This window comes from Cucumis melo, chromosome 2, assembly GCF_025177605.1.
Source record: "Cucumis melo cultivar AY chromosome 2, USDA_Cmelo_AY_1.0, whole genome shotgun sequence".
NCBI classification, from domain to species: Eukaryota; Viridiplantae; Streptophyta; class Magnoliopsida; order Cucurbitales; family Cucurbitaceae; genus Cucumis; species Cucumis melo.
The window spans coordinates 2,896,515-2,924,478 of NC_066858.1; the positions used below are offsets into that span (position 1 = coordinate 2,896,515).

Consider the following 27,964-nt stretch of genomic DNA (forward strand, 5'->3'; position numbering starts at 1 on the left):
ACTAATCGATAAAATATTTATTGTATAGAATAATTTTGAGAACGGAAAAGACGTACCGGCTCATAATGGAAAATACCAGAATATCAAAGTCAACATGCGATTAATCGATCATACGCACATTCGAGTAATATTCTAAACAGTCGTGTACTACAGTCTAAACGAATGATTTACTATCATTTAGGTTATGATACACGATTGTGTTTCTTTTTAATGATGGGAAAAAGACTTCAGTTCAAATTAAAGTGATTATGTTGATCATGACAAACATTCGTGCTAATCATGAAAAACGATTGTGTTAATTATGGTAAGCAATTGTATAGTCCAATGTAAATGATGGTTAAAAGCTTTAAACCAAACGTCCATACTCCATGGGTGGGTCTTGCAGTCAGCTCCCTTAACGACAGTATTAACTACGGTAAATGAACGTTTAGATCATGCCAACATGATAATGTAATTTATTTTAAACGATAAAAAAAAAGTTTCAAATTTAAACAATTGTTTTATGTCAAGATGATATTTAAACGATCTTGATATTCACGAATATGAGGAAAATGAATAACTTTATAGAATCTTAATGTAAATGATGAAGATGAAATAGGAAATTTAAACTGAACGAATAAATGGTTTGAAGTTGAAGAAAGTAAATTTGGAAGAAGAGATAAAAAATATGGAAGAGAAGATTCTATTTTTGAACAATATTTGAATCTTCCGCAATATTCAAGAATAAGTCTGAAAATTATGAAAATATTTTATCAGTATAACGAATTTTTGTTTTTTTGTTACTCGAGCAATAAATAACTTTTTGTTTCGTTACTTTATCGATTCTTGGGTGGACCATTCTCATGTCATAATTTTTATTATTATTTTTTTTTTTTGTAATAACCAATCTGACATAACATATTGTTCAAAGTGGGTTGTCATTGTATTCGTGATGCTATTTAGGATGAACAACTTTACAAGTATCTTTATGAAGGCATGAAGAAAATAAAGATTCTCCTTTCTTTGTAAGTTTGGCATTTGTGATCCCCACGCTCCCACTTGGGGGAAGATATTAGAAGATATTTTCATATTTATTTTCTATATATTCTCCTTACTTATCTTGGACTATAAATTAAGGTTTTCCAAAAATAATAGGTTGTGTATATTAGCATATCAGACAATGAGAAATCAAGAAAACTTCTCTACCAGATTGCACTCAAATTCATTCCATTATTAATCATCCAACACTACTAAATGTTCAAAGGTATGTAACACTCCTAAATGTTCAAAGGTATGTAACAGTATATTCCAGAACTTTAGGTCCCAGCTCAAAAGAAGCAATTGTTGGAAAGATTTCTTATTTGTCGTCCCTTTAGTTGTCTCCACCACTTTTTTAATCGATAGTTAACAAAGTTAGAGCAACTGTCATAAATATTGCTGACCGTACAGTTTTTCTCTCTCATAATGTACTATTTTACTGCATTTATAAATATGATCATAAACTTTTTGCTGATTGAGACAAAATGAGAGACAAGAGATAATGTTAGTTTGTTAGAAAATTAAGGAGATTAAATTATGGGACAATGAAAGTTGGGTTTAATGCTAACCCCATAAACAATTACATCAATATTCTTACTACCTCCACCAACCACCAAAATCCCACATTTCATGTTTTTAAATAAAGCAGCCAGTTGTTAAAATATATATTTAACTTCTAATTTCTTTATCTCAAAAAAAAAAAAAAAGAGAGAAAAAAGAAAAAAAAAATTCTAATTCCTAAACCCTAAGGAAGAACACATGAAGCTAAATGTTTCTCCACTTCTTCCCAATTATGAACTTTAGTTACCAATGGAGGCAGATTCCCACACTCAGTCTTGCACCATGGATAAGAATTTTCATAGTCAAAAAGTAGGACTCGAATCCCTGCTTCAGCGCATTCGATTGCGTATCTTGGGTTGTCGTCAATTAGCACACTTGCTCCCAAGGACCTGTCCGTGTGATCGTCCGTGACAGCCACAAAAATTGACAACCAACACATCAGTGAATGTTGTTTTACTTAAATAGAAGATTCGATTATAGCGTGTGCTTAAATGAGAGAATGAATTACAGAAGTGTAGTGGCATACTTGCATATTTCTGCCTTTGATCTGGATTCTCCATCTAGAGCAAAGTGATTTCCAAAGTGAATCTCCTGAAACAGCCCTGGGTAGTGCTTCTCGATCCACTCTAGCGTGTGTTCTTTAATTGCATTTTGTCGAGACCTAAAATTAGTTCAAATGAGACCACTTCATCTATTGGAAGGCATTTCTACCATATACAAATAATCCAATGTAGCTCTACATACGTTACAACTGATAGGTGACAAAATCTCGATAACTTGAGGAGTGTGCTCTGCGCTCCAGGTATAGGCCAGATTCCTGTCTTGAAGTATGGTGTCTTGAAGAACTCGTGAACTCGAATATTAGCTGGAAAGAAGAGAAACAAGAGCGTAAAGATAAAATAAATCCAGAGTTCTCCAAGCGTAAAAATCACACAGCGTATTCCAGAGACTATAAGGTTTGCTCAAGAAGTGAAAATTTACAAAAGAAGTATCAGCAGGGAAATACGTTTAACATTAGAACTTAGAAGTGTACAATTTTGAGGCAGAAACTTTGTAAATCCCAAGATTAACTAACAAACAAAAAGTCAAAAACCTTTCCCATCAGCAACCCAAGGCTGTTCCCTTGATCGTCTCAAGGCTAAGTTCGTATCACTAAAATAAAATCTTTGAGCTCCCCATAACAAACAAAATCCAAATCCATCAACCTTCGAAAGTGTATCATTTAAACAGTTTCAGGTTCCTTTGCGAATTGCAAATCATTCATCTCATACCTTCAGTCAAAGAGACCGCAACAGAGAAAATGTTTTAAGATTGTTTCACAGAAATTTCTCAAAACATTTTAGATTGAAGTGTTTCTAAAAGCACAAGGTACAAAAGCCAAATTCAATAGCCAAGATTAGAAAAAAGAGTTGGCAAAAGCTTATGTTTGAAAGCCATTGGCTTATAAATTACAAATACGTTTTCTATGCTAAAATTAAGCCATTTTATTAAAGCCAATTATTTAGCCCAAAAAGAAGACTCATAACTTTGAACATAATGAAAACATGATCCCAATGCATTTTGATTTCAAAATTCTCACTAAAAAAATCAGTAATTTTCCTACGAATATTCTTTCAAGATCAAGAACAAATATACTATTTTGAAACACATGCACTAACACAAATGCTTAGTAAAAAAGTGCACAAAAACTGGCCTGGATACCCAAAGGTAGTATAAAAATGCTGGAACCAATTATTCAACTAAGAAAAGATCATAAAACAAACCACATGACCATTATGCTTTCTATTACAAAATCTGGTGTCAGCAAACCTACAATTTCAGACTCGGTCAACATGCAAAGCTTGGAAATAGTAAAAAAATATATTTTCAAAAAGAGAATAAATATCTCCACATGCAACCATCAACGAGTCAACTCAGGAAAAACAATAAGCATTATATAACTGAAAAGCCATCTTGATTCTTATCAAAAAGAGAAAAGAAAGAAAGAAAGAAAGCTATCTGGATACAGATGATAAGTGATTAAAAGTCAATCCCAAAAAATTGTACCTTCATCACGAGAGCACTTCCATATCTGAAACAGAAACGAAAGTCTAAATCAAACTGATGCAAACTAGACGTTTCCCAGACGTCAATCAATAATCAAAAGGAAATCCCAAAAATTAAGACAAAGAAACATAATCATACCCTGAAGAATTCATAGACATGATACTCCGAAACTGAATGATGTGAAGAATAATGATCAGCAACAAACTTGTTAAGAGCCGAGACAAAGTTTCCCAAAACTACACAACAAAAAGAAACAAGCATTCGATCAGAGTACAAGAGACAAATCATGAGCAACAATTAAGTAGCATAAACCAAATTTTTATCCCAAATCAAGTACACCCTAGAAATAGGTAGCCATTTTATTCCTAGCACATGGAATGATCATGCAAAGTCATTGGCTAATGTTAGTGTTACTCAAATCTAATTATCAAAGTCGTCAATGAATAAATTAATTAATTAATCTAAGTCAACAATTCGCATGGATTTAGTAATTGTCTAAGTTTCAGTTGGATTTTTCCTGTCTCTGTCACATGACATCAAACCCACTTGTAAACAGAGAATTCGGAGGACGAAGAAGAAGAAGAAGAAGAAGAAGAAACAGCTCTACAGTAGAGAAGCCATAGAAACAAGAAATAGAAATCCAAGGATGGAGATGAAAGAAAAGCACAAACCCTCATCGATGTCAACAGCAACAACAAGTTTATCCCTGGAAGAGAATTCATGGAACGTTAAAGGATTTCCCCATTTGGGCTCCTCATGAACAGAAGAAGAAAATCTACGATCAATTCCATCAACTAAATCAATATCAACACTGTTAAGCAGTTGTGGACGACGAACAAGTGTTGGGCCCTTAGCATTTAACCCAAACGAGCCGTTACTGTAATTATCTTTGGGAGATTGAACACAAGCTTTAAGACCAAATCCAGTGCATCTATTTCCTGAAAACCCACGAAGAACAAGCTCTCCAGTAATGGGTAATCCACAACATCGTTCGAATAGCAATGGTTGAGGAGCACGATGCGATTGCATATGAAAATGAGATGATCGAAAATTTTGCGTCATGGAGTAAGCTGCCATTAAAGGAAATCGAACATAGTACAGTATTTGATTCAAGTAGCGTCGACAATTTAACAGAAACTTCTTCAATGACGAATCGAATGGAATCGAATCTCACATTCCTCCACCGCCACAACAACAAATAAACAATTAGAAACATATGGTAAACCCTAAAACAAAAAAGAAAAAGAAAACAAAATAATTATAATAATTAACAATTTAAATTGTAACAAAAAAAAAAAACGACAAATCACCAATGAAATTAAACGACGATAATCACTCAGCCCGGAAATCACGCACAGAAATCCACATACAGTTCAATCAAAATCAAGAAAAAGAATCAAAACAATAACTAATGATTCGACATGCAAAAGGCAAGAACGAACCTGAATCGAGTAGCAATGAAGCTGGAGAAAGTGTTGAATGAAAATAATCAATCAAAAACTAAGAACCCTAATTGGGAAAATGAAACTGAAATCTGTAAATTCCGGGGTTGTGATTGTTGAGCAGAAACAGTGAATTGTTCCCCTATATATATAAAAAAAAAGTTGGTGAATGAAGAAACCGAATAAGAAAAGGAATGGGATTTGAAGAAATTCAAAATCAAGGCGTCGGTTCAGTCCCCACAACCAAAAAGTTGATGAATTTATTGAATTTTCCATTCGAAAAATCGGGGATTTTGATCCTTTCTTCTTTCTTCTACAATGATTTGAAATCTCATTTTCATGAACAAATCGTAGGAAATACCAAATAAAAATAAAAATAATTAATATAAATTTATAAATTCATAAAAATAAAAAAAAATAATAATAATGTAAGGTAGATCGTGATATTCGTGATTGCTTATCTTTTCTAAATTCTATCAATCTCTAAAATTTAATTCTGTAATCTATTAGTAGATAATACAATCTAATTTACTTCATCAACAACTAATAGAATATAATTTACTTCATCAACCTTCATCTTTATTGCTAATGATTTAGTTTTTAAATTTTACGCTAGAAATTTGTCGAAAGTTAAAACTTCATTTAATAGGTTTTGTCTACACATTCCATCGTTTAAACATCTCTTTCGTGTTTTCCTAAAATATTAAAATAAAATATTACTATTTTATATTTTTCTAAAATATTAATTTTTTTCAGAAAATTTTACCCTTTTTCAAAAATTTTCAAAATTAACATTAATATTTTTTTTATCTTTTCCAAAATTTAAAGTTACCCCATCAAATATTAAAAATATAACTAGTAAATTATGCCTTTTTTATAAAAAAAAAATCAACCAATTTTCTATTTTCTGTTGTAATCTTGTCCATTTATTTAATTATGTAACACATAATTTAGAATGAAAATTGTATAAAAATGAGTTAAAATTAGTTATGAATTGGGTATAAGATTGGAAAATATTATAGAAGAAGAATCAATTATATTCGATTTTGAAAAATTGCCATAAATCTTAGATTTTTAATTTTCTAGAAAAATTGGTTAAGCTGTAAAAATACGTTTTAACAATTTTTCAAAAAAAAAAAAAAGGTGTGCTGAGCACATGTTGGCAATATGTAACGATTTCGTCTATACTATAGAAATAAGTATGTTTTATAAAATGCAATGTCTAGCTATATCATAAAATAGTTAAAATTTAACATTAAATTTTTCGATGAATTTTGTTTATGTTCGGACCAAATTGTTACAAATATGAAAATATAAGATTAAAATATTAAATATAAAAAGTTCAAAAGACTAAATGAATGCTAGACTTGAAAGTAGGAACTAAATTGTTACAAACCAAAGATTGAACTAAATTGTTACTTTTACAAAAGTTGGAAAAAAAAAAAAACCAAAGTTTAAAATATATATTATTTATTTTTAAAGTTATTGTTATAATAAAAACATTTTATAATTTGGAATAAAACCAACTATACAAATTTTCTTTGTAGTTTATCATCGCACCATTTTGATGAAAGTTTTACCTCAATCTATATTTAGAATGTTTGTAAAAGTTTAAGAGTATTATTGCTAGTTTCAATCACATATTCTATGATTTAATTATAAATTTTAAGAAAAATATTACGACGAAGATGAATATGTTATATTGTTTAACACGGTTTATCTATTAATATAAACGATGTTTAATGATATAAAATATTATTTTTTTATTTTAGAGGTAAAAGTTCGATTTTAAATTAGAAAAAGAGAAAAAAAAGACATAATTTGTAATGTCATTTCAAATTCACCACATAAATATTCTCTATGACATTAGAGTGCATGTTGAGTTCATTTCCCATTGTATAGCATAATGATAACTGGCATCCACTTATTTTCTAAGGTTAGAGGTTGAATTATATGTCGAGTAGTAAATTCAAGATCTATTTTGATTGATTAATGAAAAATGTATTTTTTAATCAAACTATTTTATAAAATTTTTAAAATAATTTTATTGAAATTATTTCAAAACCTATTTTCGATGAATTGTCAAACATTTTAATATTTTTTAAAAGGTCTTATATTTTCAATATTGAACCAAAGGTAGTTTTACTATGCATGAATTGGGGTAAATTCATGTTGGCACCAACAAATAATAGTATATAATTGAACTATAAGGTGTCGGTATTTTATTTTGTTATATACGAAAACAACCTTATGCAATTTCACACTAGCCATCCAAAAATACTTTAGTTTGAGAATTTGTTCTATGAGATAAACGAGGATGGAGGCCGAAAGAGGAGGAGAGAAAAAGTCAAAGTGGATTTCTAACACACCGACTTAGTTTTGATGTACCATCTAATTTAGAATTGTGTTCGGGTAAAAATATTATTAGAGAATATTAAAAGAGTAATTATAATAGGTAGCAATTTTTAGAATAATTATTAAGTATGTAGCAATATTTCAAAAAAATTACAAATATAGCAAAGTCTATCAGTGATACACTTCTATCGTTGATAATGGTTTATCAGTGATAGACCAACATTTGCTACATGGTCTATCGGTGATAGACTCCTATCATCGATAGATTTTGACAGATTTTGCTATATTTGCAATTTTTTTAAAATGTTGCTATATACTTAATTATTTTGAATATAATTGCTACATTTGCAATTATAATGTGTTTACAAAATATTTTCGCGTGTTTAATTTAAATAATAAGTCATTTAAGAAAATATGTCTGAGAATGTAAACTATTTTTATCAAAAAGTTTAAACAAAAATCAGTTTTATAAAAAAATAATATATATATTCTCAAATTAATCCAAACCGATAATCCATCGTTAAGTTGATTAATTATTAATCTATCTAATTACAAATATTCTATAACTAATTTAAATAAGAAAATTTAGAAGGAAATAAATTTTATTTTCAAACTGAAGAATATAAAATTTTAAATAATTATCCAATCACCTACTTTGGTAACTATGGTGAAAATTAAGAGTTTTTGGTGGGTAACTAAACAAAATATTCATACATTTAGGTAAAAAATTAAATGACAAAATTCTTTATAATTGATTTTGTGTAAATATTTTGTCTATTTTATCATTGTCGTCCTTAAAATTAGTAAACACTATTTTACTTCAATTACTACAACTACTTTTTTACAAAGTGTTGTAATTAAAGTGTGGAAAGAGAATTGAACCTTTATGCTTGAGATGATAGCATAAACATTATATCAGTTAAACTACGATTATGTAGAATGGATAAATACAACCGGATATATGAATCATAAAATCATACGTTTAAACAATGGTTCAAATTACATCCAATTTTTTGGTCCGTTACTAAACACATTATATGTAAAACAACAAAGTAAAACAATGCTTCCAATTTTGGATACAAACCAAATAAGACCAAAAGCAACTTTATAAGTGGTTGTCCAATGGGGGAATTGGTGTGAGAGAGAACACAAAATGGCAAAATTTCCAACTTATTAGCATCAAAATCCTAATCCATTGAATTTGAGGATAAAACTTTCAGCTTATCTTTGCATTCATTCATTCATTCCATCAACAAACTTTTTAACAGCTTTTAAGGGAAGTATCAAAGTGTCATCCATTCAACTTCATCATTTACTTCTTTCTTTTGGATAAGATAGTTTAGATTTATCTATTTAACCCAATTGATATATATATATATATATATATTTATTTATTGATAATACTTTTTTAGTAACTTGTTGTAATTATATGTTATATTTGAAATATATTATGAAAAGTATTGTTGTTGTTGTTGTTTTTTCGATAAGGTTTATCTACGAGAGACAATTGTAAATATAGTGTTTAGATTGAAAGTGGGTAAGTTTACATAAATATAACAAAGTGAGTAAATATTTGCGACCAATGTAATAATTTAAGAAAAGTCTATGAAGTGTGATTATTTTTTCATAAATTTCATATTTGCCTTTGTTGATTTTTATTATTGTCGGACGATTTTTCAATTTTCTCTTCTTTTTCTTACTGATTTATTCATGTGCTCTTCTAGATATTTTCCTCTTAACATTCTTCCTCATCTTCAACAATATTCTTTCTCATCTTTGACAATATTCTTTAACTTCTTCTTCATCTTCTTCGTTTTCGACAATATCAAGATCGTTTATATTCCTCTGTCAAAATTGTTGCAATGAGTTTGTTTTCGATAAGAATTCTAAATATCGTTTTTGTTTGGATTGTTTAGACGATTATAAAATTTCGTTAAGAATTTTATGTTTCATTTTTGTCTTTGTTTGTGGTAAGAATTCTAAATTTCTTTTTCATTTCAAATGTTTAGAAGATCTAAATATTACCGTAAGAATTATGTATTTCATTATGAAGATCGATAGTTTGAAAGAAAAAAGATCACAGAAAATACTAAAAGTATATTTATATTTTTCAAATTCTTATTTTTTTTTAATTTAAATTTAATTAGTTTATTATAAACGACTTCTAACACTTATTTCTCAAAAGTTGGAGATTAACAACCAAATGCTTTGGTTCACCAAAACTCATAGATCAAAAAGATATTTTTTTCAAACTTATTTTCTTAATCATTAAAATTTATCTCAAAACCTTCAAATTAGCGGTTAGAAATTGTAATTTATAATAACATTTAAAAAAAAGTTTCGATAAAATAAATTAGGAGACCAAACCATATATTTTTTTTGTTAAATAAAATGTACTCAAAAATAAATAAACAAATACAAATAAAAAGATTAGTTTTATGGTTAATTAAAATAGATAGCGCTTTTAAAGATAATAACTAAGTATAGAACTACAATTTTAAAAAATTACAAATGGAATAAAATATCCGGTAAATGGTGGATCTAGATGTTATCATTGTCCTATATTTGTATTTGGGTATTTTTCCTATTTTACTAACTACTATTTATGGTTGGAGCAAACTACAAAAAAAAAATTGAGGAAAAATATCTAAAAGAGAAAAAAAATAATAAATAGCATAATGGATTATTTTGGTGTAAACTTTTGATGGGGTAAGATAACTATGAAAGTTTCTTTTCTATAGTTCAATCTCTCACAAACATAATACAATTCCAAGAAGGTTTTAGGAAAAGAATGTTGATTCTCGTCTTTCACATTCCCTTATGAATATTTTAAATGGTTCAACTTCTCTCGATGTCGGATGGGAAATATGTTTCCTATACAATCCATATTCAAAAGTATAAAATTGCTACAAAAATAATATTTCTACTTTCATCTATACTTATATGTGAGTCTAAAAAGAGAAAAAACATAGGTAATATACATATAGTAGCAAGTTGTACTTCTTCATGTTTACAAAGTCAGAGAAAAAATCAATGAGAGTACAGAAAATAGTGAATAGATTCATACAAGTTTCGAAGAAGTCACTAGAAGAAATCTAGTCAATTTAAAACCGACATTAAAGGACTTTAATGTCATTTGGCAACCGACATCTTTGCGAGCATATTATTAGAGGCCTTTAATGTCGGTTTATAACCGACATTAAAGGCCTCTTTAATATCGGTTTTAAACCGACATAAAAGACCTTCAATGTCGGTTATAAATCGACATCTTTAATGGTGTTATTGAAGACCTTTAATGTCGGTGTAGAACCGACATTAAAGATGTCTTTAATGTCATCTTTAACCGACATTAAATATACCTTTAATGTTGGATTTAAACCATTTTTATAACAGCAAAATCGACATTATTTGTCTCGAATTACGTCTGAAAATGTTCGTCATTGTATATAGTAAAAAATAAAAAAAATTGCTTGCACGCTAGCTATAGAATGCCTACTACTCAATGACAAACCTTATAATTATTTTACCTACAATGCACACAAGAATACCTGAAATTCCAGCATACACTTTTCGACACTTCCATATATAACTACAACTACACATTATCCAACACCTACATATAATCACCTATCAATAAACACAACTACATTTAACACCATAAGACCAACTACTCCAAATCTTCCAATATATCCACCTATATATATAATCACATATCAAACAACGTATGCTGCCCTCCATGGAAAACCAATAATAAACACCTACAATGCACAAGATCCAACACCTAAAATACCAGCACACTTTTCCACACTTCCATATAGTACTACAACAAATACGATCATCGAACACCTAAAATACCAACACACCTTTCCACACTTCCATATAGTACTACAACAAATACAATCATCCAACACCTATATATAATCACATATTTGAATAAACACACTATATCCAACAACTGTAAGTGAAAACTCAAAATCTAAAGATAATATATAAGATCGTGACTAATAACCAATGTACATGTACAACAGAAAGTTCATCCACTAACTAAAGTAGACGTACAAACTATCTAACAAACAACAATTAGTACGGGACCGTCTGTCCTTTCAAAAACTATAGGATTGCCCGTTTCTACAAAAACTTAATTAAAAACTTCAAGCGAAAAAACCCAAAACTGAAGTATTTACAAAAATCAACTACTAACTTAACTTGGAAAAAAAAACATTTAAAAGCTTACACAAATCTGCCAACAAAACCTGCCCATTTAGTTTGAATCTCGTCAATCTCCTCTTGCCTATATGCACCGTTGGTATTGAACTACACAGAGAGAGAAAGATATGGAAAGTATGAGTTTAGATCATAAATTGTAATATATAAAAAGTGAAAGTAGAAACTTACAAGGCTAGTAATAGAAGTACTAGAATTATGCACTATCTCATGTATGTACTTTTGCACGTAGTACCGCACACCCTACAAAATCCAATCGACAAGGACACTACACGTATATAAATTGACCGATAGCGTTGTAGATCGTGTTTCGCTTGCCATGTCTTCAATCCTAAATATTTTGAAACATTAGAAGACAATAAAGTGAATTCACTTACACATTTATGACTCCATAAATGTCTTCATTGACTTTACTCCGAAGAGAGTCCAAGACATAAACGCAATTTTCTCGAAGATCGATGACATGCAACATCCAATGAAAACTACAATAAGCAATATCTTCAATGTGAGTACACATTTAAGTTCAATGGAAAAAAAATTAATGTGTTCCTCTTCTTTATTTACCTGGTATTATATGGAATTAGCACTATTTGTTCCAAGTTAGCTGCTTCTAACTGGTTGGCTAAATTTCTGGATCGAAGATCACAATCAAATATGTGACGATATTTTTTATTGGTCAATGACAAAAAACTTTCTTACACATTCACATTCATCCCAAAGATATCTAAGTAAAAGCAACCATAGTTAAAACAAAGATGAGTAAAAGTTGTCTTATACTTACGTAATGTACGCTAATATACATAGCCCATTTCAACCATGTCGCAGTAATGCAGCAAGTCTTCACGAGCTAAATAAAAAAATTTGTCACTTCCAAATATTAGCTCATTCATTGGGATGCGAATCATGTCTACATCCTTCATGTTGTTCACTGCATGTCTATTTAAAAGCTCAATAGTCCCGTTAACTTCAGTATAATTTGAAGAATACACGACATCCTTCCTGGTTGAATGCTCCTACCACAACCAAGGTTCTAAATTCAAAATACATCCACAAATAAAATCAAAACTTAAATAGTAAAAAAGAGACACACTTGTTTGTCATTGATTGTAGAAACAAGCCGGCGAGGCCATTCTATAATGTTACCCAATGCTTAATTTTGAGGTCTCTATCTTTCCCTTCACTGGATTGGGCATAGTCAAATTTTCTCCCGTAACCACGTCTAGATAAAACTTTAACATTGGGACAACCAATGTTATCCTCAACTACCGTGGCTACTGCAACGATATTATTAATGGATCCTATAGACAACTGGCATGGTTTTCCCTTTACAAATCTTAAAAGCATCGTTAAGAACAATTGATCCTATATCGTTAAAAAATTAAAAGTGACAACAAAGTCAATTACCTCCACTCCTTTGTTGTTAGGTGTGTTGACCAGATCCTCATCGGCATCAAGATCTATGTTAATACTTCCAATGGATGACCTCGAGTGATTACTTCTCTTCTTGTAACTTTTGCATCTCGTGTCATCCTCTTCTTTATGACATATTTCAACTTCAGAAGTTATCATTTTCTCCTTCCCTTTTATTGTGTTGAAATATTGTGATTGAGAGACAAAACCACCTACGACTTTTACATATCTACCGTGCTCCTTGGAACCCAATGCGTCAGTCAAGATGTCCTCATTTTTATGTGTTGCAACTAATTCATCCTATAAAACAATACAAGTATTTTCATCATCAGTTAGGTTAACAAAAGATTATGTATTGTAATCATAAGTATACTTACAATCCGAGAGGCACAATCTCGAGTAGCATCATCAAAATAATCATTATTTCTTCCTTTTCGTGCTTCTTTCCAAAGAGTTGAACGATAGAAAACATCATGCGTTATTGTCTACAACCAAAGATATATATCTAATTAACGTAAACATATTAAGATAAATTCTTTAATTTAATTAGAAATACTCACTAGTTCATCGGCAAGATTAGCATATCCCTTACGAGACATGTGGTGATTGTATACGCATTTCGACCTTCTTTCCCTTTGAATACGACTATAATTCTGTACAATGCATTAGTTTGTAGGTAGATACCAAAACGATATTAAAGTGAACATGTAATTAAACTCTTGCAGTTTCCTCCTAAAATCTATTCTCATATAAATCAAGAAGATTGGGAATTTACCTCCCATTCTTCACTTAGTTCAGCATCCACAAACGATTCCCAATCTTCTTGATTTATATGAGAATAGATTTTAGGAGGAAACTGCAAGAGTTTAATTACATGTTCACTTTAATATTGTTTTGGTATCTACCTACAAACTAATGCGTTCTACAGAATTATAGTCGTATTCAAAGGGAAATAAGGTCGAAATGCGTATACAATCACCACATGTCTCGTAAGGGATATGCTAATCTTGCCGATGAACTAGTGAGTATTTCTAATTAAATTAAAGAATTTATCTTAATATGTTTACGTTAATTAGATATATATCTTTGGTTGTAGACAATAACGCATGATGTTTTCTATCGTTCAACTCTTTGGAAAGAAGCACGAAAAGGAAGAAATAATGATTATTTTGATGATGCTACTCGAGATTGTGCCTCTCGGATTGTAAGTATACTTATGATTACAATACATAATCTTTTGTTAACCTAACTGATGATGAAAATACTTGTATTGTTTTATAGGATGAATTAGTTGCAACACATAAAAATGAGGACATCTTGACTGACGCATTGGGTTCCAAGGAGCACGGTAGATATGTAAAAGTCGTAGGTGGTTTTGTCTCTCAATCACAATATTTCAACACAATAAAAGGGAAGGAGAAAATGATAACTTCTGAAGTTGAAATATGTCATAAAGAAGAGGATGACACGAGATGCAAAAGTTACAAGAAGAGAAGTAATCACTCGAGGTCATCCATTGGAAGTATTAACATAGATCTTGATGCCGATGAGGATCTGGTCAACACACCTAACAACAAAGGAGTGGAGGTAATTGACTTTGTTGTCACTTTTAATTTTTTAACGATATAGGATCAATTGTTCTTAACGATGCTTTTAAGATTTGTAAAGGGAAAACCATGCCAGTTGTCTATAGGATCCATTAATAATATCGTTGCAGTAGCCACGGTAGTTGAGGATAACATTGGTTGTCCCAATGTTAAAGTTTTATCTAGACGTGGTTACGGGAGAAAATTTGACTATGCCCCAATCCAGTGAAGGGAAAGATAGAGACCTCAAAATTAAGCATTGGGTAACATTATAGAATGGCCTCGCCGGCTTGTTTCTACAATCAATGACAAACAAGTGTGTCTCTTTTTTACTATTTAAGTTTTGATTTTATTTGTGGATGTATTTTGAATTTAGAACCTTGGTTGTGGTAGGAGCATTCAACCAGGAAGGATGTCGTGTATTCTTCAAATTATACTGAAGTTAACGGGACTATTGAGCTTTTAAATAGACATGCAGTGAACAACATGAAGGATGTAGACATGATTCGCATCCCAATGAATGAGCTAATATTTGGAAGTGACAAATTTTTTTATTTAGCTCGTGAAGACTTGCTGCATTACTGCGACATGGTTGAAATGGGCTATGTATATTAGCGTACATTACGTAAGTATAAGACAACTTTTACTCATCTTTGTTTTAACTATGGTTGCTTTTACTTAGATATCTTTGGGATGAATGTGAATGTGTAAGAAAGTTTTTTGTCATTGACCAATAAAAAATATCGTCACATATTTGATTGTGATCTTCGATCCAGAAATTTAGCCAACCAGTTAGAAGCAGCTAACTTGGAACAAATAGTGCTAATTCCATATAATACCAGGTAAATAAAGAAGAGGAACACATTAATTTTTTTTCCATTGAACTTAAATGTGTACTCACATTGAAGATATTGCTTATTGTAGTTTTCATTGGATGTTGCATGTCATCGATCTTCGAGAAAATTGCGTTTATGTCTTGGACTCTCTTCGGAGTAAAGTCAATGAAGACATTTATGGAGTCATAAATGTGTAAGTGAATTCACTTTATTGTCTTCTAATGTTTCAAAATATTTAGGATTGAAGACATGGCAAGCAAAACACGATCTACAACGCTATCGGTCAATTTATATACGTGTAGTGTCCTTGTCGATTGGATTTTGTAGGGTGTGCGGTACTACGTGCAAAAGTACATACATGAGATAGTGCATAATTCTAGTACTTCTATTACTAGCCTTGTAAGTTTCTACTTTCACTTTTTATATATTACAATTTATGATCTAAACTCATACTTTCCATATCTTTCTCTCTCTGTGTAGTTCAATACCAACGGTGCATATAGGCAAGAGGAGATTGACGAGATTCAAACTAAATGGGCAGGTTTTGTTGGCAGATTTGTGTAAGCTTTAATTTTTTTTTTCTTTGCCAAGTTAAGTTGGTAGTTGATTTTTGTAAATACTTCAGTTTTGAGTTTTTTTGCTTGAAGTTTTTAATTAAGTTTTTGTATAAACGGGCAATCCTATAGTTTTTGGAAGGGCAGGCGGTCCCGTACTAATTGTTGTTTGTTAGATAGTTTGTACGTATACTTTAGTTAGTGGATGAACTTTCTGTTGTACATGTACATTGATTATTAATCACGATCTTATATATTATCTTTAGATTTTGAGCTTTCAGTTACGGTTGTTGGATATAGTGTGTTTATTCAAATATGTTATTATATATAGGTGTTGGATGATTGTATTTGTTGTAGTACTATGATGTGTATTTGTTGTAGTTCTATATGGAAGTGTTGAAAAGTGTATGCTGGAATTTCAGGTATTCTTGTGTGCATTGTAGGTAAAATAGTTATAAGGTTTTCCATTGAGTAGTAGACATTCTATAACTAGCGTGCAAGCAATTTTTTATTTTTTATTTTTTACAATATACAATAACGAATATTTTCGAACATAATTCGAGACGAATAATGTCGGTTTTTCTGTCATAAAAAATTGTTCTAATCCGACATTAAAGACATCTTTGTCTTTAATGTCGGTTTAGAAACGATATTAAAAACATCTTTAATGTCGGTTCATAAACCGACATTAAAGACCTTTAATAACGCTCGCAAAGATGTCGGTTGCCAAGTGACATTAAAATCCTTTAATGTCGGTTTTAAACCGACATAAGAGGCCAGATTTCTTCTAGTGCCCTAATCTCTTTGAATTAGTTGGTCGGGGTAACACTACCTAACTGGAAACAATCCTCGATGACTACGTTGGATGCGGTTGGTCACTTCGCTTCAGTCGCTTGTCATCTCCATCAACTCCCCTTCGATCAGAGATTACTACAATCCCCTATGATATAATTTATAATATATGTATGCTCATTTTACATATGTATCTAAAACAGAGAGTAATAGTAGAACCAAAATAAATAAAATCGAATTAAAAGAAAGTCGCATAAAATACTCTAAAACAAAGAGAAAGAGAAAGAGGTGGAAAAAAAACTGAATAGAAAAAGAAAAAGAAATTCTAAAAGTAACCAACAATACGAGTAAAAGAAAATGAAAAAAAAAAGAAAACAAAACAAAACAAATATTGGTCAATCTATATAGAAGGTACATATGAAAGAAAAATGTACGTTTACACTATTAGTGTGATTGAACCTGTTAAAATAGGCTAATGGTGTAAAAACCCAGAAATCAAACAACACAGGTTGTGGTTAGGAAGAAATAAAAATAAAAGAAGTCCACAGTTGCAATGAACAGGTCGTCAGTTACAATGAACTATATTAGGTGTATTTAAAAACTTGAATACGATCAAATTGAGTTATCAACTAGTAAGTTCAAATTGGTTCATGAGTTTCACTCAAAATAACTCAAACCAACTTAAACTTATTATTAATTTTGAAAAACGTTTTCTTTTACCTTATGAGATAATTATATATAGATATATTTGTTTTTTTAGTTTCATTCTCTTTTTTTTTTTTTTTTTTTTTTTTTTGGATAATTCATTCTCCAACAACCCTTCAAAAGATTTAACAATTTGGAAAGAAAGTCCTAATATAATTTGAAATTCGGTTGTTAATTTTTCATCTTTGGATGTTTCCTTTATTAGTATTTGGTCTCTATTTATTCAGCAATGTAATATGTTATTATGTACATTTTTTGTTTATTCAATATAATATATAAAATTATCAACATTAAACTTATTTTTAAAACAAAAGGTTAAATAAACTATCCCAAAGAACTTAAACCAACCAAACCATTATTTAATAACAGTTATTTAGATCGAAGAAACTTACCATACAAACAATTAGGTCGGATCTAAAAAGATGTTCAACCCAACCACATTAACACCCTAGACTAACCAACTCAAAAATAAAACAAAATAAAATCATACATCACAAACTTACACACATCAAACTTTGCAACTCGGTTCCCAAAAAGTCAAAGGAAGCACAAAAACAAATTTAGAAACTCAAGAGACATCCAAATATCTCTCTAACTATTTTGTTTTGGAAAGTAAATACAGCTTTTCAACTAAGCTCCCAACCAGCCTCTAAAACATCACTCACTACAGAGACCATCTAAAAGGATAGATTAAATCAAAGATTTATGGTTTATACAATTACTTAAAAGTCATAAAAATAAATAAATAAATAAAAAAGAGAGAGTAAAGCCACTAGTGCAGAGATTATGGAAGTATTATTTACTGGAAAAAGATGGGAAGTCATCTCCTCATTTGCTCATTGTCCTTCCATCTTCTCTCGTATCTTATATTGCAAAGAAGCCGGAGCACAATCCAATGGTGTCTCTCCTGTGGCAGTGGCAACAATGAATCATTATGCAGGGCGTAAGAAACCAAACTGAATTGGTTCGATTTTCTGTTTTAATTCAAATCAACTGGAGCCGGACTAGGTTTTCTTAAAAACCAACCCTCACCCCTAATCTGAGCTTTTTATCTTGGGCAATCATAAAATGTTGTACGGATTCTGTGTTCCTCTCTTGTAGTTAATTTAAGTCTACAAATAGCATAAAGCTCTAAATAAGAGAGATCCTCTCCTTTTCATCCCTTTCCAATTATGCTCACTTCTAGGTGAGTCACTGTTTGGTCTTGTAAGTTTTGAAAATCGTGTTTGTTTTCTCACCATTCTTTACAATGATATTCTCATCTTCTTTAAGGTAAGATTGGAATTGTAGATTCCAAAAAACAAAAATATGTCTTCAAAAGCTACCTTTTCTTGTTTTCCAAACTTTGTATGAATTTAAAAAACGAACTGATAGAACAGATATTGTTCAAGGTTGTAAATGATTTTAGAAAAAAAACATGGTTAGAAAGTGGATAACAAAACAAAGAAACCCAAAGACTATTTGTAAGCTTAGTTTTTCAAAAGCCAAAGGGAAAATATAGGAGAGTTTAGATATTTCACACCCCTAAACTCAAAATTCTAGCAAACTTATTGCCTGATCTTATCTTTAAGTAAAGTTACATCCAAGCTTTAACTCGGTCACGAACATCGGCCAGAGGTTTTTTTTCTTTTTTTCTAGATGGTGAATGAATAATACCTTAGTAATAATATTAAAAAAGTTAACCGTGAGTTAAGATCTTTAATTTCTAGAGAGAAGCTAACCATACTTTAACAGCTTTCACACACCACCAGAACGTTATACTTATCTAGTACATGCAATCACACGGAAACTAGCTATGTTTATTCCTGTTCTTTGGTTTTTAATCACCTAGCTTGAAGAAAGAGAAAAGGATGGATGGAACTGATAACTGATGAGCAAGAGTTGTTTGAAATTTGTCTCTCCGAACAGCTTCGGTCTTTTAGAATGAAACTTTTCAGAAGAAACATTTGAATTGAATGAGACATTCCTTTTTTGAAAAATAAGCACAGTAATTTCAATGCACATATAATAGAAGAAGAAAAACAACAAAATACAAAAACAAAAGCTGTTTTCAAGACAGTTTTTTTAAACACTCAAAATTCTCAAAGTCCCACCTTAAGTATAATTGGATATAAATGTTAAGACACTCAGTTTATACTCGATACTATTATCAAGATCCAGTAACATTGATAAGTAGTTACCTTGAGCATTTTTGTAGTCCAGGCTAGCCCCGTTTTCAATGAGGGCAAAAACAATATCAGTCTGATTAAAGACCGCCGCCTACATCCAAATAAATATTAATTGTCATATTATACCTCTAAACTGAAATGAATGCCATGTTTTGCTGGGTGGGGTAAAGAAAGAAAGATTTTATACCACATGCAGCAAAGACAGTCCTTGTTTATCGTGATAATTTGCATCTACACCCTGCCAACATGAGAAGAGTCAATAATTCCATTACCTATTTTGATTTTTATAAAGGCATTTAGTAAGTACCTCGCTCAAAAGTTTCTTAACAGCAATCGTGTCACCATTCTTGATTGCTTCCCTTAGCCCCTGCAAGAACGTGAAATTCTAAAGATGAAGCGCAACTTCAAACCTTTTGACGGACATCAAAGGAATATTAAGATGATATAGACTATATACCTCGCCACTTGCTTCATAATTAATCCTCGATTCATCAGCAAGATTCCTGTTTAATGATATGAATTACAACTGCAGATTAAAATCGGACTTATCCTTCAAATTCCATAATACTAACAGTGATAAAGAGGGTAATAAAATATGGCTCAATCCTATCAGAATAAAACAAACTCCAGATAACAGACCGAAGCTTGCTGTTGGAGGTAGATCCTCTATTCCTTAGATTGGAGTCGGTTTTCTTTGGTTTTGGATTGTACTGAGTAGAGGTAGAAGCTGTTTTTTTCTGCCACAAGAACAATCAAGTTTCATCAGGGGAGGGCTGATACATGAGGAGCACTAGAAATTACTGAATATTAAAACCTGCGAAGGTACTGCTTCTGTTTCCATTGGCTGAGCTGGAGTTTCACAGATGCATAATGGCATTCCACACTTGCAATCTGGAATTCCCAATGCAGGTTGATGCTCCACAGCTGGTTTAGGCTCAGAATTTAGATCCCCATCAAGGCTTAATTGGGAAACTGTATCTCCTACTTGATCAACTACAGCTAATGATGGCGGTTGACCAACTACTTTAGATCTGTAATAAAGTAGATTCAGTAAATTTACACTAGTTTATATGATGAAGATAATTTTTACATTAAAGTTTAAATACTGAAAGATCTTTCTTTAAAAAGCTGAACTCTATAGATGTAATCTTATAAGGCTGCTAAATACTAGGTTCAATCTTTGCCTAAAATTGAGAGCTCAAAAGGATGCCTCAGAGAGCAACTATTAGGAGGAGACAAGGGAAGGCAAGAATTTCCAAAATCTGTATATGATTTTTTATAATTAAATCCAAGAAAGAATGAGCTGAAAGCTGATGTGAGAACTTTAATGCTTCATCCCACACAAGCATCAGCCTTCAGATCACTCATCAATATCCAACCACCTCAACATTGGTGGTTTTGAATAACGTTAAGCTTTAAAGAATGTTCAAAGAAGGTTTTAGAATGTTTGTTCCGATCATACTAATTCAAACAGGAGCAGAAAATTCTCATTGTCCATGAGATTGGAAACCCACTGAAAATTTCAATGGTTTCTCCACATGAAAGCTAAAAATAAGAAATAGAATGTAATAAAGGTGCAAACTTCATGAATAACACGCATTGGTGTAGGCCCCTTCTTCAATAGAAACAAGGACCACAGATTCTAACTTGTCCAGAATATTTATTAACAAGCTCCAAAATTTCAAAAGTTTTGGATCCTTGTACAGAGAAAGTCCATACAGGAACGTCTGGTTCGAGTTAGAATTTGTAAGTTTCTAACCGTCTTCTTTCAAGTATCCTTGCAGGAAAAATAATATAGAACCTTGAAACTAATAACATGAAATCTCAAGTTCGAAGCTGCAAAAGACTCCGCATAAGGAAGGAAAAATGTGACACAGCGTATGATTAAATTTAAACATGACTTACTGAGAGGAGTTATTAAAACAGTCAGCACAAACTCTAACAGATGAATGAATACCAAACTGCGGCAAGGCCTGAGATTCACACAAACAAGAACACATAATATACCAATTAGATCACAATAAATTAATTCCCCATTAAACCAATCAATCAACGAGGAAGAGAAAAAGAAGAACACCATTTGAAAAGAAGAATGCTCATGACACAACGTCCTTCCACAGCATCGGCAATGATGCTGCAAACAAAGATTCCAACAAAAAAAAAAACGCAGAACAATTCAAATCTCAGCTCAAAAGTCAAAACAGAATCAAAATCAATCATACATGCAGTAGCTCAATCTGAATCATGTGAAAGAAGTTGATTATATTATAGAGGAATCGGAATTTGGTACCCGTCGCCGGAAGGTGTTGAAACTGCATTTGCAGACATCGCAGCGTGCTGCTTCTTGGAAAGGAGGCGGCTCCACCGACATTTTTGTGATATCCGCCGATCGATCCTCCGATTGTTTAATTGATGGTTTCAGTTAATCTTGACGAAGAGGAACCACCGTCGTGCGCGGCGGAGTGCGGTGATCTCCTCCGAGTTCCGAGCTGAGGAAGAAACTGGCAGCGGAACTTGGGAACTCCGACTGCGAAATTTTACAACAAATAAAAAAGAAAAAGAAATTAAATGCCTTATCCAAATTAACAATTATTCCAAAGTATTCTTTTATTCAAAAGATACGTATAGACTATTGCAATACACTACCATTCCTATCCCTCTCTATATTCATAAACTATCGGTATCTATTTGAATACCAATAGACACAAATATACAAATATTCGTAGATTGTGTTATTTTTTTTGCAAATATATAAACACTATAGATCGTGTTATTATATTTGCACTTTTTAAATTAAAAAGTTCAAACTTTCATGAATATGTAATGCGTAGGTTTCTTCAAATGTTGATTTTACAAATGAATAATTAAAGTTATATGCATACCATTTAGTATTTAAATTAATATAATTATTGGATAAGTATTTTAATTGATGCAACCTCATGTTTTTTTTTTATTTAAAAGTCTAAATGGATGGATGTGTAATTTATGAGTCTAATTAGTACTTTAAAAAACAGTTTAATTCATAAGGTAATAGTTGGAAAGTTAAAGGTGTTCTTTTCTATGAGAAGGTTAAAAGATATCAAATTTGTGGTGTTAGTTAACCGATAAGTATTGTTCATGTTTTCTTTCTAAGAAAAGGGGATCATCTATGCTTTTACCATCTCCCTCTTATCTCAACAGATATTACGACCATGTTTGGTTTCACCCTATTTTAAAGCCAAGCAAAATTTTAATTTTTAAAGAAGTAAAAATAGTATTCAAATTTCACTAGAATTTCAAGTGTTTATTTAATAGTGGTGAAAATCATGATTAGAAAATTGAAGATAATAAAAAAAAAACTGAAATAATAATATAATTAAAACAAAATCCTCATTTACTTCAGATTTTGAAAACATTTTTAAAACTACATTTTTAAACAAAATGGAAAGTAGAGGCTTGATACTTATTTCAAAATTGGTTTAAAATTACTTCCAAAAAAAACACTTTTAATCACTGAAAATGTCGTCAAATAGTATAGTATATTTTTAAACACGGCTTTCAACCTGATTTAAAAAAACCTCCAAAATTACTATCACCCACTAAAAAGAAAATTTTCAAGGGTTAACACAAACGTTTGTAACATTCAACATCTACTAATCTACCCACCTGAAGAGTCGAGTACAAAGTTGAAGGTATATCAAAATCAACTTCACAGACCTAAAACTCCAATCCAAATACAAAAAGAGTTGTACAAAGACGAACACATCCAAATGACTATCACAAGACATGGCTCCAAGGAAGCTGCCAACAATTTTTCAAACATCATACATTCTAAGAGCGAAGAGCCGAACGAACTGAACCAAACGTTTATTTTTAAAAACTTCGACGTATTACATTTCAGTGCGAGCTACGCAAAATTCCATGCATGTAACCTCCAGTCATTATAAAGGACACGAGAGATACAATACCGGCTGGAAATATCTTCCCCGAATTCTTGAAACGAGACCCCATTACTACCAATAGTGCGGCAGAAAGGCCTGTAGATTAAGAATAAAATCATGTTTTGATTAAATTAGGAGACTAATTTAACTGACACTTCTTTTTCTCCCTATATTTGGATGGATCGAACGATATGCTCTTCTTGGGACTTCTTAAAACGATGACCTTATGATAATCATTCTAATATATTAGTATGCAAAAGGCAATATTGTAGTGAAACTAAACTTTTTTTTCTTTTTTCTTTTTTTGTATAAACTACACTTTACAAAAAATTTCATCCACTACTTCGATCCAAAATCTTACAAAATGGCTAAAAACTGGAAAGCAGAGCAAAATGTATAACCAAAGTCCTACTCCCAAAGAAGCGTATCCTCCATACTCTTATCTAAGATACAACATAAGGAAAGGAGCCCATCAAATAGACCTCACAATGTTTATAAGAAATGTGAGCTACTACTCTCATTACCAATTGATTTTGAGACGAACGTAATGTTATCTAATAGCATATCATAGCCCATGAAGCCGAAACGGACATTCAGTCCAAACATAAACATTGGGATTTGATCCATGAATGATTAACACGTAAATAGGACACCATCTTAAGGGGTATGTTGAGAATCCCACATTAGAAAAATCAAGAGATCTCACAATGTTTATAAGATACATGAGCTACTCTCTCATTTCCAATTGGATTGGAGATGGAATTTCATGTTATCTAATAGTTAAACAATAAAAAAATAAAACAAACTTAAAAGAAAACCCTTCAAAGTGACAAGGACTCCAAATATAAATAACGCTTCTCCCTAGCCAACAAACGAACTTCCAAAGCATTGTAGAAGATTAACATATTCAATGTTTCCTATCGAACAAATAACGCTCAAACAAAGAGTACAGTTCACAATTCCTATTTCCATACTCCTACTTCCAAACTTCTTGGGCCAAACACACCTTGAGGGAATAAGGAGTAGAGAAGTCTATTCTCCCAGAAAAATGCTCTCCCATCTCCAATGGAGCTACAAACAACAAAAGAATAGAATGGAAACTACTTTGCAACACTTCCCAAGGGTTTCTGGATGTGCCTCTGACTTGAGCTCCACTTAAAATGGGATGGCCCAAATTTATTTACTCCAGAAGAAACTGGACCCCATATGGAACCACAACAACCATTTGGCCAACAGAGCCTTGTTGAGGAGTAACTTGGCTATAAAAAAGGTAAGTCGGGGGACATAAGGAAAAGAGGTACCATTTAGATGGATTGTTCAATCGGAGAGAGAGATATGGTCCACTCAAAAGTCTATTGATACTGCAATTTCTCAATCTAATGCAATATATTTCTTTCTATCTTTATGATACTTGTATTTTCTTTATCTTTGGTATCCATATCCTAACAGTGACTAATTTCAGAGCCGAGCAAGTGTGTTTCTTCCCAAAAACACCAACAGCATCAACTTTTAATATAAAAACTGTAGATAAGAAGAGTGAGCTGTGAACACAACCGGCATCAAATGTTCGCTCAAAATCTCAGAATTTAGAAATAGCTTGGACCATATATGCATCATGTAGATCCACATTCAAGGCTTACAAAAGGAAGTTAGTAAGTAGTGCAAGGCTTTTTAATGAAGAAAATTGAAAAATAATTAGATTTCCAAGATAACTCTGCTATATCCAGCTTTGATTATATCAGGCCTGGTTCCAATCCCACTCGATAATCAATTGATGCCAAAAGAAAACACCACCGTATCCACTTGTGTAGCTAGTTTCCAATTCTAAATTCTGAATCCCTTTTCAAGAATGAACGGTCTGCTACTAGTATGCTGGGAACCAGAGTATTGTATAGAATAACTAAAATAAGTTGATACAAAATGTCAGTACATTCAGATGTGACTCAAGAAAACTGGACTACAACCTAAGGGAAGACTAACACAGATCAGTCAATATTCTCCTCATGTTTCGACATTTCACTCCCCACTGCTTTCCCTTGGGTTCAACTGCCACTGTCGGTGCCACTAACAAATCCCACAACGAACACTTGGAAAACTATAGCAAAGGCATATAACTAATCTTTATACTTACTAGACTAGACGCTTAACCAAATCTAATCCAAAGAAGAGGGAAGAAAGTGTTATTTCATAGCTAGAAATAGTGTATACGTCCCAAAACGATGTGTATCGGCTCATTGTTCCTAATCAGGATTCAAAAATTTGAAGTTCCAGATAAGACGGTGTGTAGACTAAGTAACAACCATAGTTGATAACAATTCAACTACATGATTAGGAAAGCCATGCTAATTAAAGTAATTAAAGTCCTTCGATATTCATTTGGCTTTTGTTTTTGGATTTTAAAAGTTATGTTTGTTTATCGCAATTTCTTACGTTATCTTCATCTAACATCTGAATTTTTAGCCAAATTTTAAAACTTGTCGTTCATTTTGAAAACATGACTAAAAGGTAGATAACAAAACAAAGAAACTCAAACATGAAACAGTATTTATGAGCTTAACTTTGGTTAAGCTTAACTTTCGAAAACCAAATGGTTGTCAATGAAACCTAGTTGAAAGATACACAGTCGATTCCTTACCAAGACCCAAGGACGATGCAAGAACAGGGTTGTCAGGGAGAAGTTTAAAGACAACAAGCAATAGTGAGGCCGAGACTCCCCCTGCCAATAGTGACTTTTGGCTACCACCTTTCAAATATCCCATTAAGCCACCAACTGCCAAGTGAAAAAAAAAAGGATTGAATCAACATTGCAATCAAAAACATAATTACAATTACATTTCGCATAAATTAATAATTGGAATTTCGTTAAGGACCTCCTACTAGTGCAGCATATCCAAGAGTTAATTTCTGCGACATTGACAAAGCTTTCTTCCGGCTGTCAGCATTAGATTCCTCTCCCTCCCCACTATTCCCCTCATTATCGCCTCTACCACCGTCACCTCCACCGCTACCACCTCCTCCAATCCCTTTATCGGAAGAATCACCGCCAGTGGTGTCTGGATAAATGTCAATGTCTTCATTTTTGGAGTCAGTTGCACGGATAGCAGATACTACCGTCTTACAATCAAAGGAAATTCCTATAGAAAACGTGAAATATAACATTAAACCTATCCAAAGAGTATAAAACGGGAATCGAATGATGCTGTTAGAAACTCGATTGTTTACCTCTACCGATTGTGGATTGAAATTGAAGGCGTTTAACGGAAAATTTGTTGCTCCTGAGAGTTCCACCGAGTCGTGGTCGGAAAAATAAAGACGCCTGAGATACTCCGGCTAAAACCTCCGCCATTTTGCTTCTTGCTCGCGAATCCTTTGTGTAAACCTCAAAAATGGTTTATTGATTCTCCAACGTGGATTTGTTGAGTCAAAGTTAAAAGTTTATTGACCATTTAGATATTTTAAAAGTTAAAAAGAAAAATACTTCCATTATTCGCTCCCGTTACTCGTTTCAAATGTCTAGTCATCAAATGTCGAGTCTCTCAAGAGTGAGTATAAAGACAAGAAAGAAACATGTCAAGATGTTGCATAGCGATACTCGTTTCAAATGTCGAGTCTCTCAAAAGTGAGTATAAAGACAAGGAAGAAACATGTCAAGATGTTGCAAGTAGAAGCTAGACTTCGAGGTTTATGGGACATATAATACTATAATCATATCGTGTCTATACAAATTCCAATTATTTTAAATTTTAAACTTTAAAAATTTTTAACTCTGGTTTTATTTAAAAACGACTAAAATACTATAATTTTCAATTATAATAGGTTCATGTGAACTAGGTATGAGAGATTTGTACCGATGGTCTCTGTTTGGATATCCAAATGAAAAATGACCCACATTCAAAAAGTAGAAAAATGTCATTTTGCTTATGTTAGACGTTAACAACTTGTGATTAACCAATTTGTCTCAAAAAAACCACGTGTGCGCTTGCAATTGAGAACGCTAATCAATACTTGATGCACAATGCATGATACTCAAATGCTTAATATTTGATGTTGCTATCCTTTATGTCTTATGTTACATGCTCTATGTTATATACTAGATTCTTGAGCATCAATACTTAATACTTGACCCTTGCTACTTGATACTCAATACGATACTAGATATTAGATAGTCTCTGCTCAACGTTCAATGTTTAATACTTGATTCTCTACACTTTATTTATGTTACATGCTTGCTACTTGATGCTCCACACATAAAAGAAAGACAAAAATAGAAAGAGTAGAAATGTAGCGGAAAAAAAATCGAGAAAAAAAGACATAAAACGAAAAATCATTAAAAAAAAGAAGAATACAA

General features: G+C 31.8%; 3 protein-coding genes across 7 annotated transcripts; all 3 read right to left on the reverse strand.

The window, feature by feature from the left end:
* Positions 1 to 1,526: 1,526 nt before the first annotated feature.
* Positions 1,527 to 5,662, reverse strand: LOC103492406 (uncharacterized). 4 transcript variants are annotated; one of them, XM_008452763.3, is made up of 7 exons: positions 5,067 to 5,418; positions 4,296 to 4,694; positions 3,763 to 3,860; positions 3,625 to 3,649; positions 2,323 to 2,443; positions 2,105 to 2,239; positions 1,527 to 1,967 (listed from the first exon to the last, which is right to left on the reverse strand). In XM_008452763.3, the coding sequence occupies exons 2-7, from the start codon at positions 4,684 to 4,686 to the stop codon at positions 1,763 to 1,765; spliced, it is 975 nt and encodes a 324-aa protein (XP_008450985.1). In that variant the 5' UTR covers positions 4,687 to 4,694; positions 5,067 to 5,418; the 3' UTR covers positions 1,527 to 1,762. The 4 variants fall into 4 exon arrangements, with proteins under 4 accessions (XP_008450985.1, XP_008450982.1, XP_008450983.1 ...); XM_008452760.3 differs by having other exon boundaries at positions 4,296 to 4,802; XM_008452761.3 differs by having other exon boundaries at positions 4,296 to 4,850.
* A 12,335-nt stretch (positions 5,663 to 17,997) lies between these two features.
* LOC103492539 (vacuolar protein sorting-associated protein 27) lies at positions 17,998 to 22,399 on the reverse strand. Of its 2 annotated transcripts, XM_051081394.1 has the most exons (11): positions 22,343 to 22,399; positions 21,987 to 22,223; positions 21,774 to 21,830; positions 21,602 to 21,669; positions 20,511 to 20,727; positions 20,336 to 20,433; positions 20,154 to 20,199; positions 20,004 to 20,063; positions 19,884 to 19,934; positions 19,709 to 19,787; positions 17,998 to 18,435 (listed from the first exon to the last, which is right to left on the reverse strand). In XM_051081394.1, exons 2-11 carry the CDS (start codon positions 22,065 to 22,067, stop codon positions 18,365 to 18,367), a joined length of 828 nt encoding a protein of 275 aa, XP_050937351.1. In that variant the 5' UTR covers positions 22,068 to 22,223; positions 22,343 to 22,399; the 3' UTR covers positions 17,998 to 18,364. The 2 variants fall into 2 exon arrangements, with proteins under 2 accessions (XP_050937351.1, XP_050937350.1); XM_051081393.1 differs by lacking the exon at positions 22,343 to 22,399 and having other exon boundaries at positions 21,987 to 22,272.
* Positions 22,400 to 23,296: 897 nt separating this feature from the next.
* Positions 23,297 to 27,312, reverse strand: LOC103492404 (protein FATTY ACID EXPORT 2, chloroplastic). The gene is made up of 4 exons (XM_008452759.3): positions 26,839 to 27,312; positions 26,487 to 26,750; positions 26,252 to 26,386; positions 23,297 to 23,712 (listed from the first exon to the last, which is right to left on the reverse strand). The coding sequence occupies exons 1-4, from the start codon at positions 26,960 to 26,962 to the stop codon at positions 23,573 to 23,575; spliced, it is 663 nt and encodes a 220-aa protein (XP_008450981.1). The 5' UTR covers positions 26,963 to 27,312; the 3' UTR covers positions 23,297 to 23,572.
* Between the last annotated feature and the right edge of the window lie 652 nt (positions 27,313 to 27,964).

Coding starts and splice junctions, on each gene's coding strand:
- LOC103492406 (XM_051081392.1), bottom strand. CDS start 4,701: ATGGCAGCTTACTCCATGACGCAAAATTTTCGATCATCTCATTTTCAT. Junction 3,650..3,762: donor ATGTCTATGAATTCTTCAGG/GTATGATTATGT, acceptor TTTCTGTTTCAG/ATATGGAAGTGCTCTCGTGA. Junction 2,444..3,624: donor GAAGTGCTCTCGTGATGAAG/GTACAATTTTTT, acceptor TCTTCTTTCCAG/CTAATATTCGAGTTCACGAG.
- LOC103492539 (XM_051081394.1), bottom strand. CDS start 22,067: ATGTCGGTGGAGCCGCCTCCTTTCCAAGAAGCAGCACGCTGCGATGTC. Junction 21,670..21,773: donor AGCATTCTTCTTTTCAAATG/GTGTTCTTCTTT, acceptor TGTGAATCTCAG/GCCTTGCCGCAGTTTGGTAT. Junction 20,434..20,510: donor CAGAAGCAGTACCTTCGCAG/GTTTTAATATTC, acceptor TTCTTGTGGCAG/AAAAAAACAGCTTCTACCTC.
- LOC103492404 (XM_008452759.3), bottom strand. CDS start 26,962: ATGGCGGAGGTTTTAGCCGGAGTATCTCAGGCGTCTTTATTTTTCCGA. Junction 26,751..26,838: donor TCAATCCACAATCGGTAGAG/GTAAACAATCGA, acceptor CGTTTTCTATAG/GAATTTCCTTTGATTGTAAG. Junction 23,713..26,251: donor TGCATCGTCCTTGGGTCTTG/GTAAGGAATCGA, acceptor CTTAATCTACAG/GCCTTTCTGCCGCACTATTG.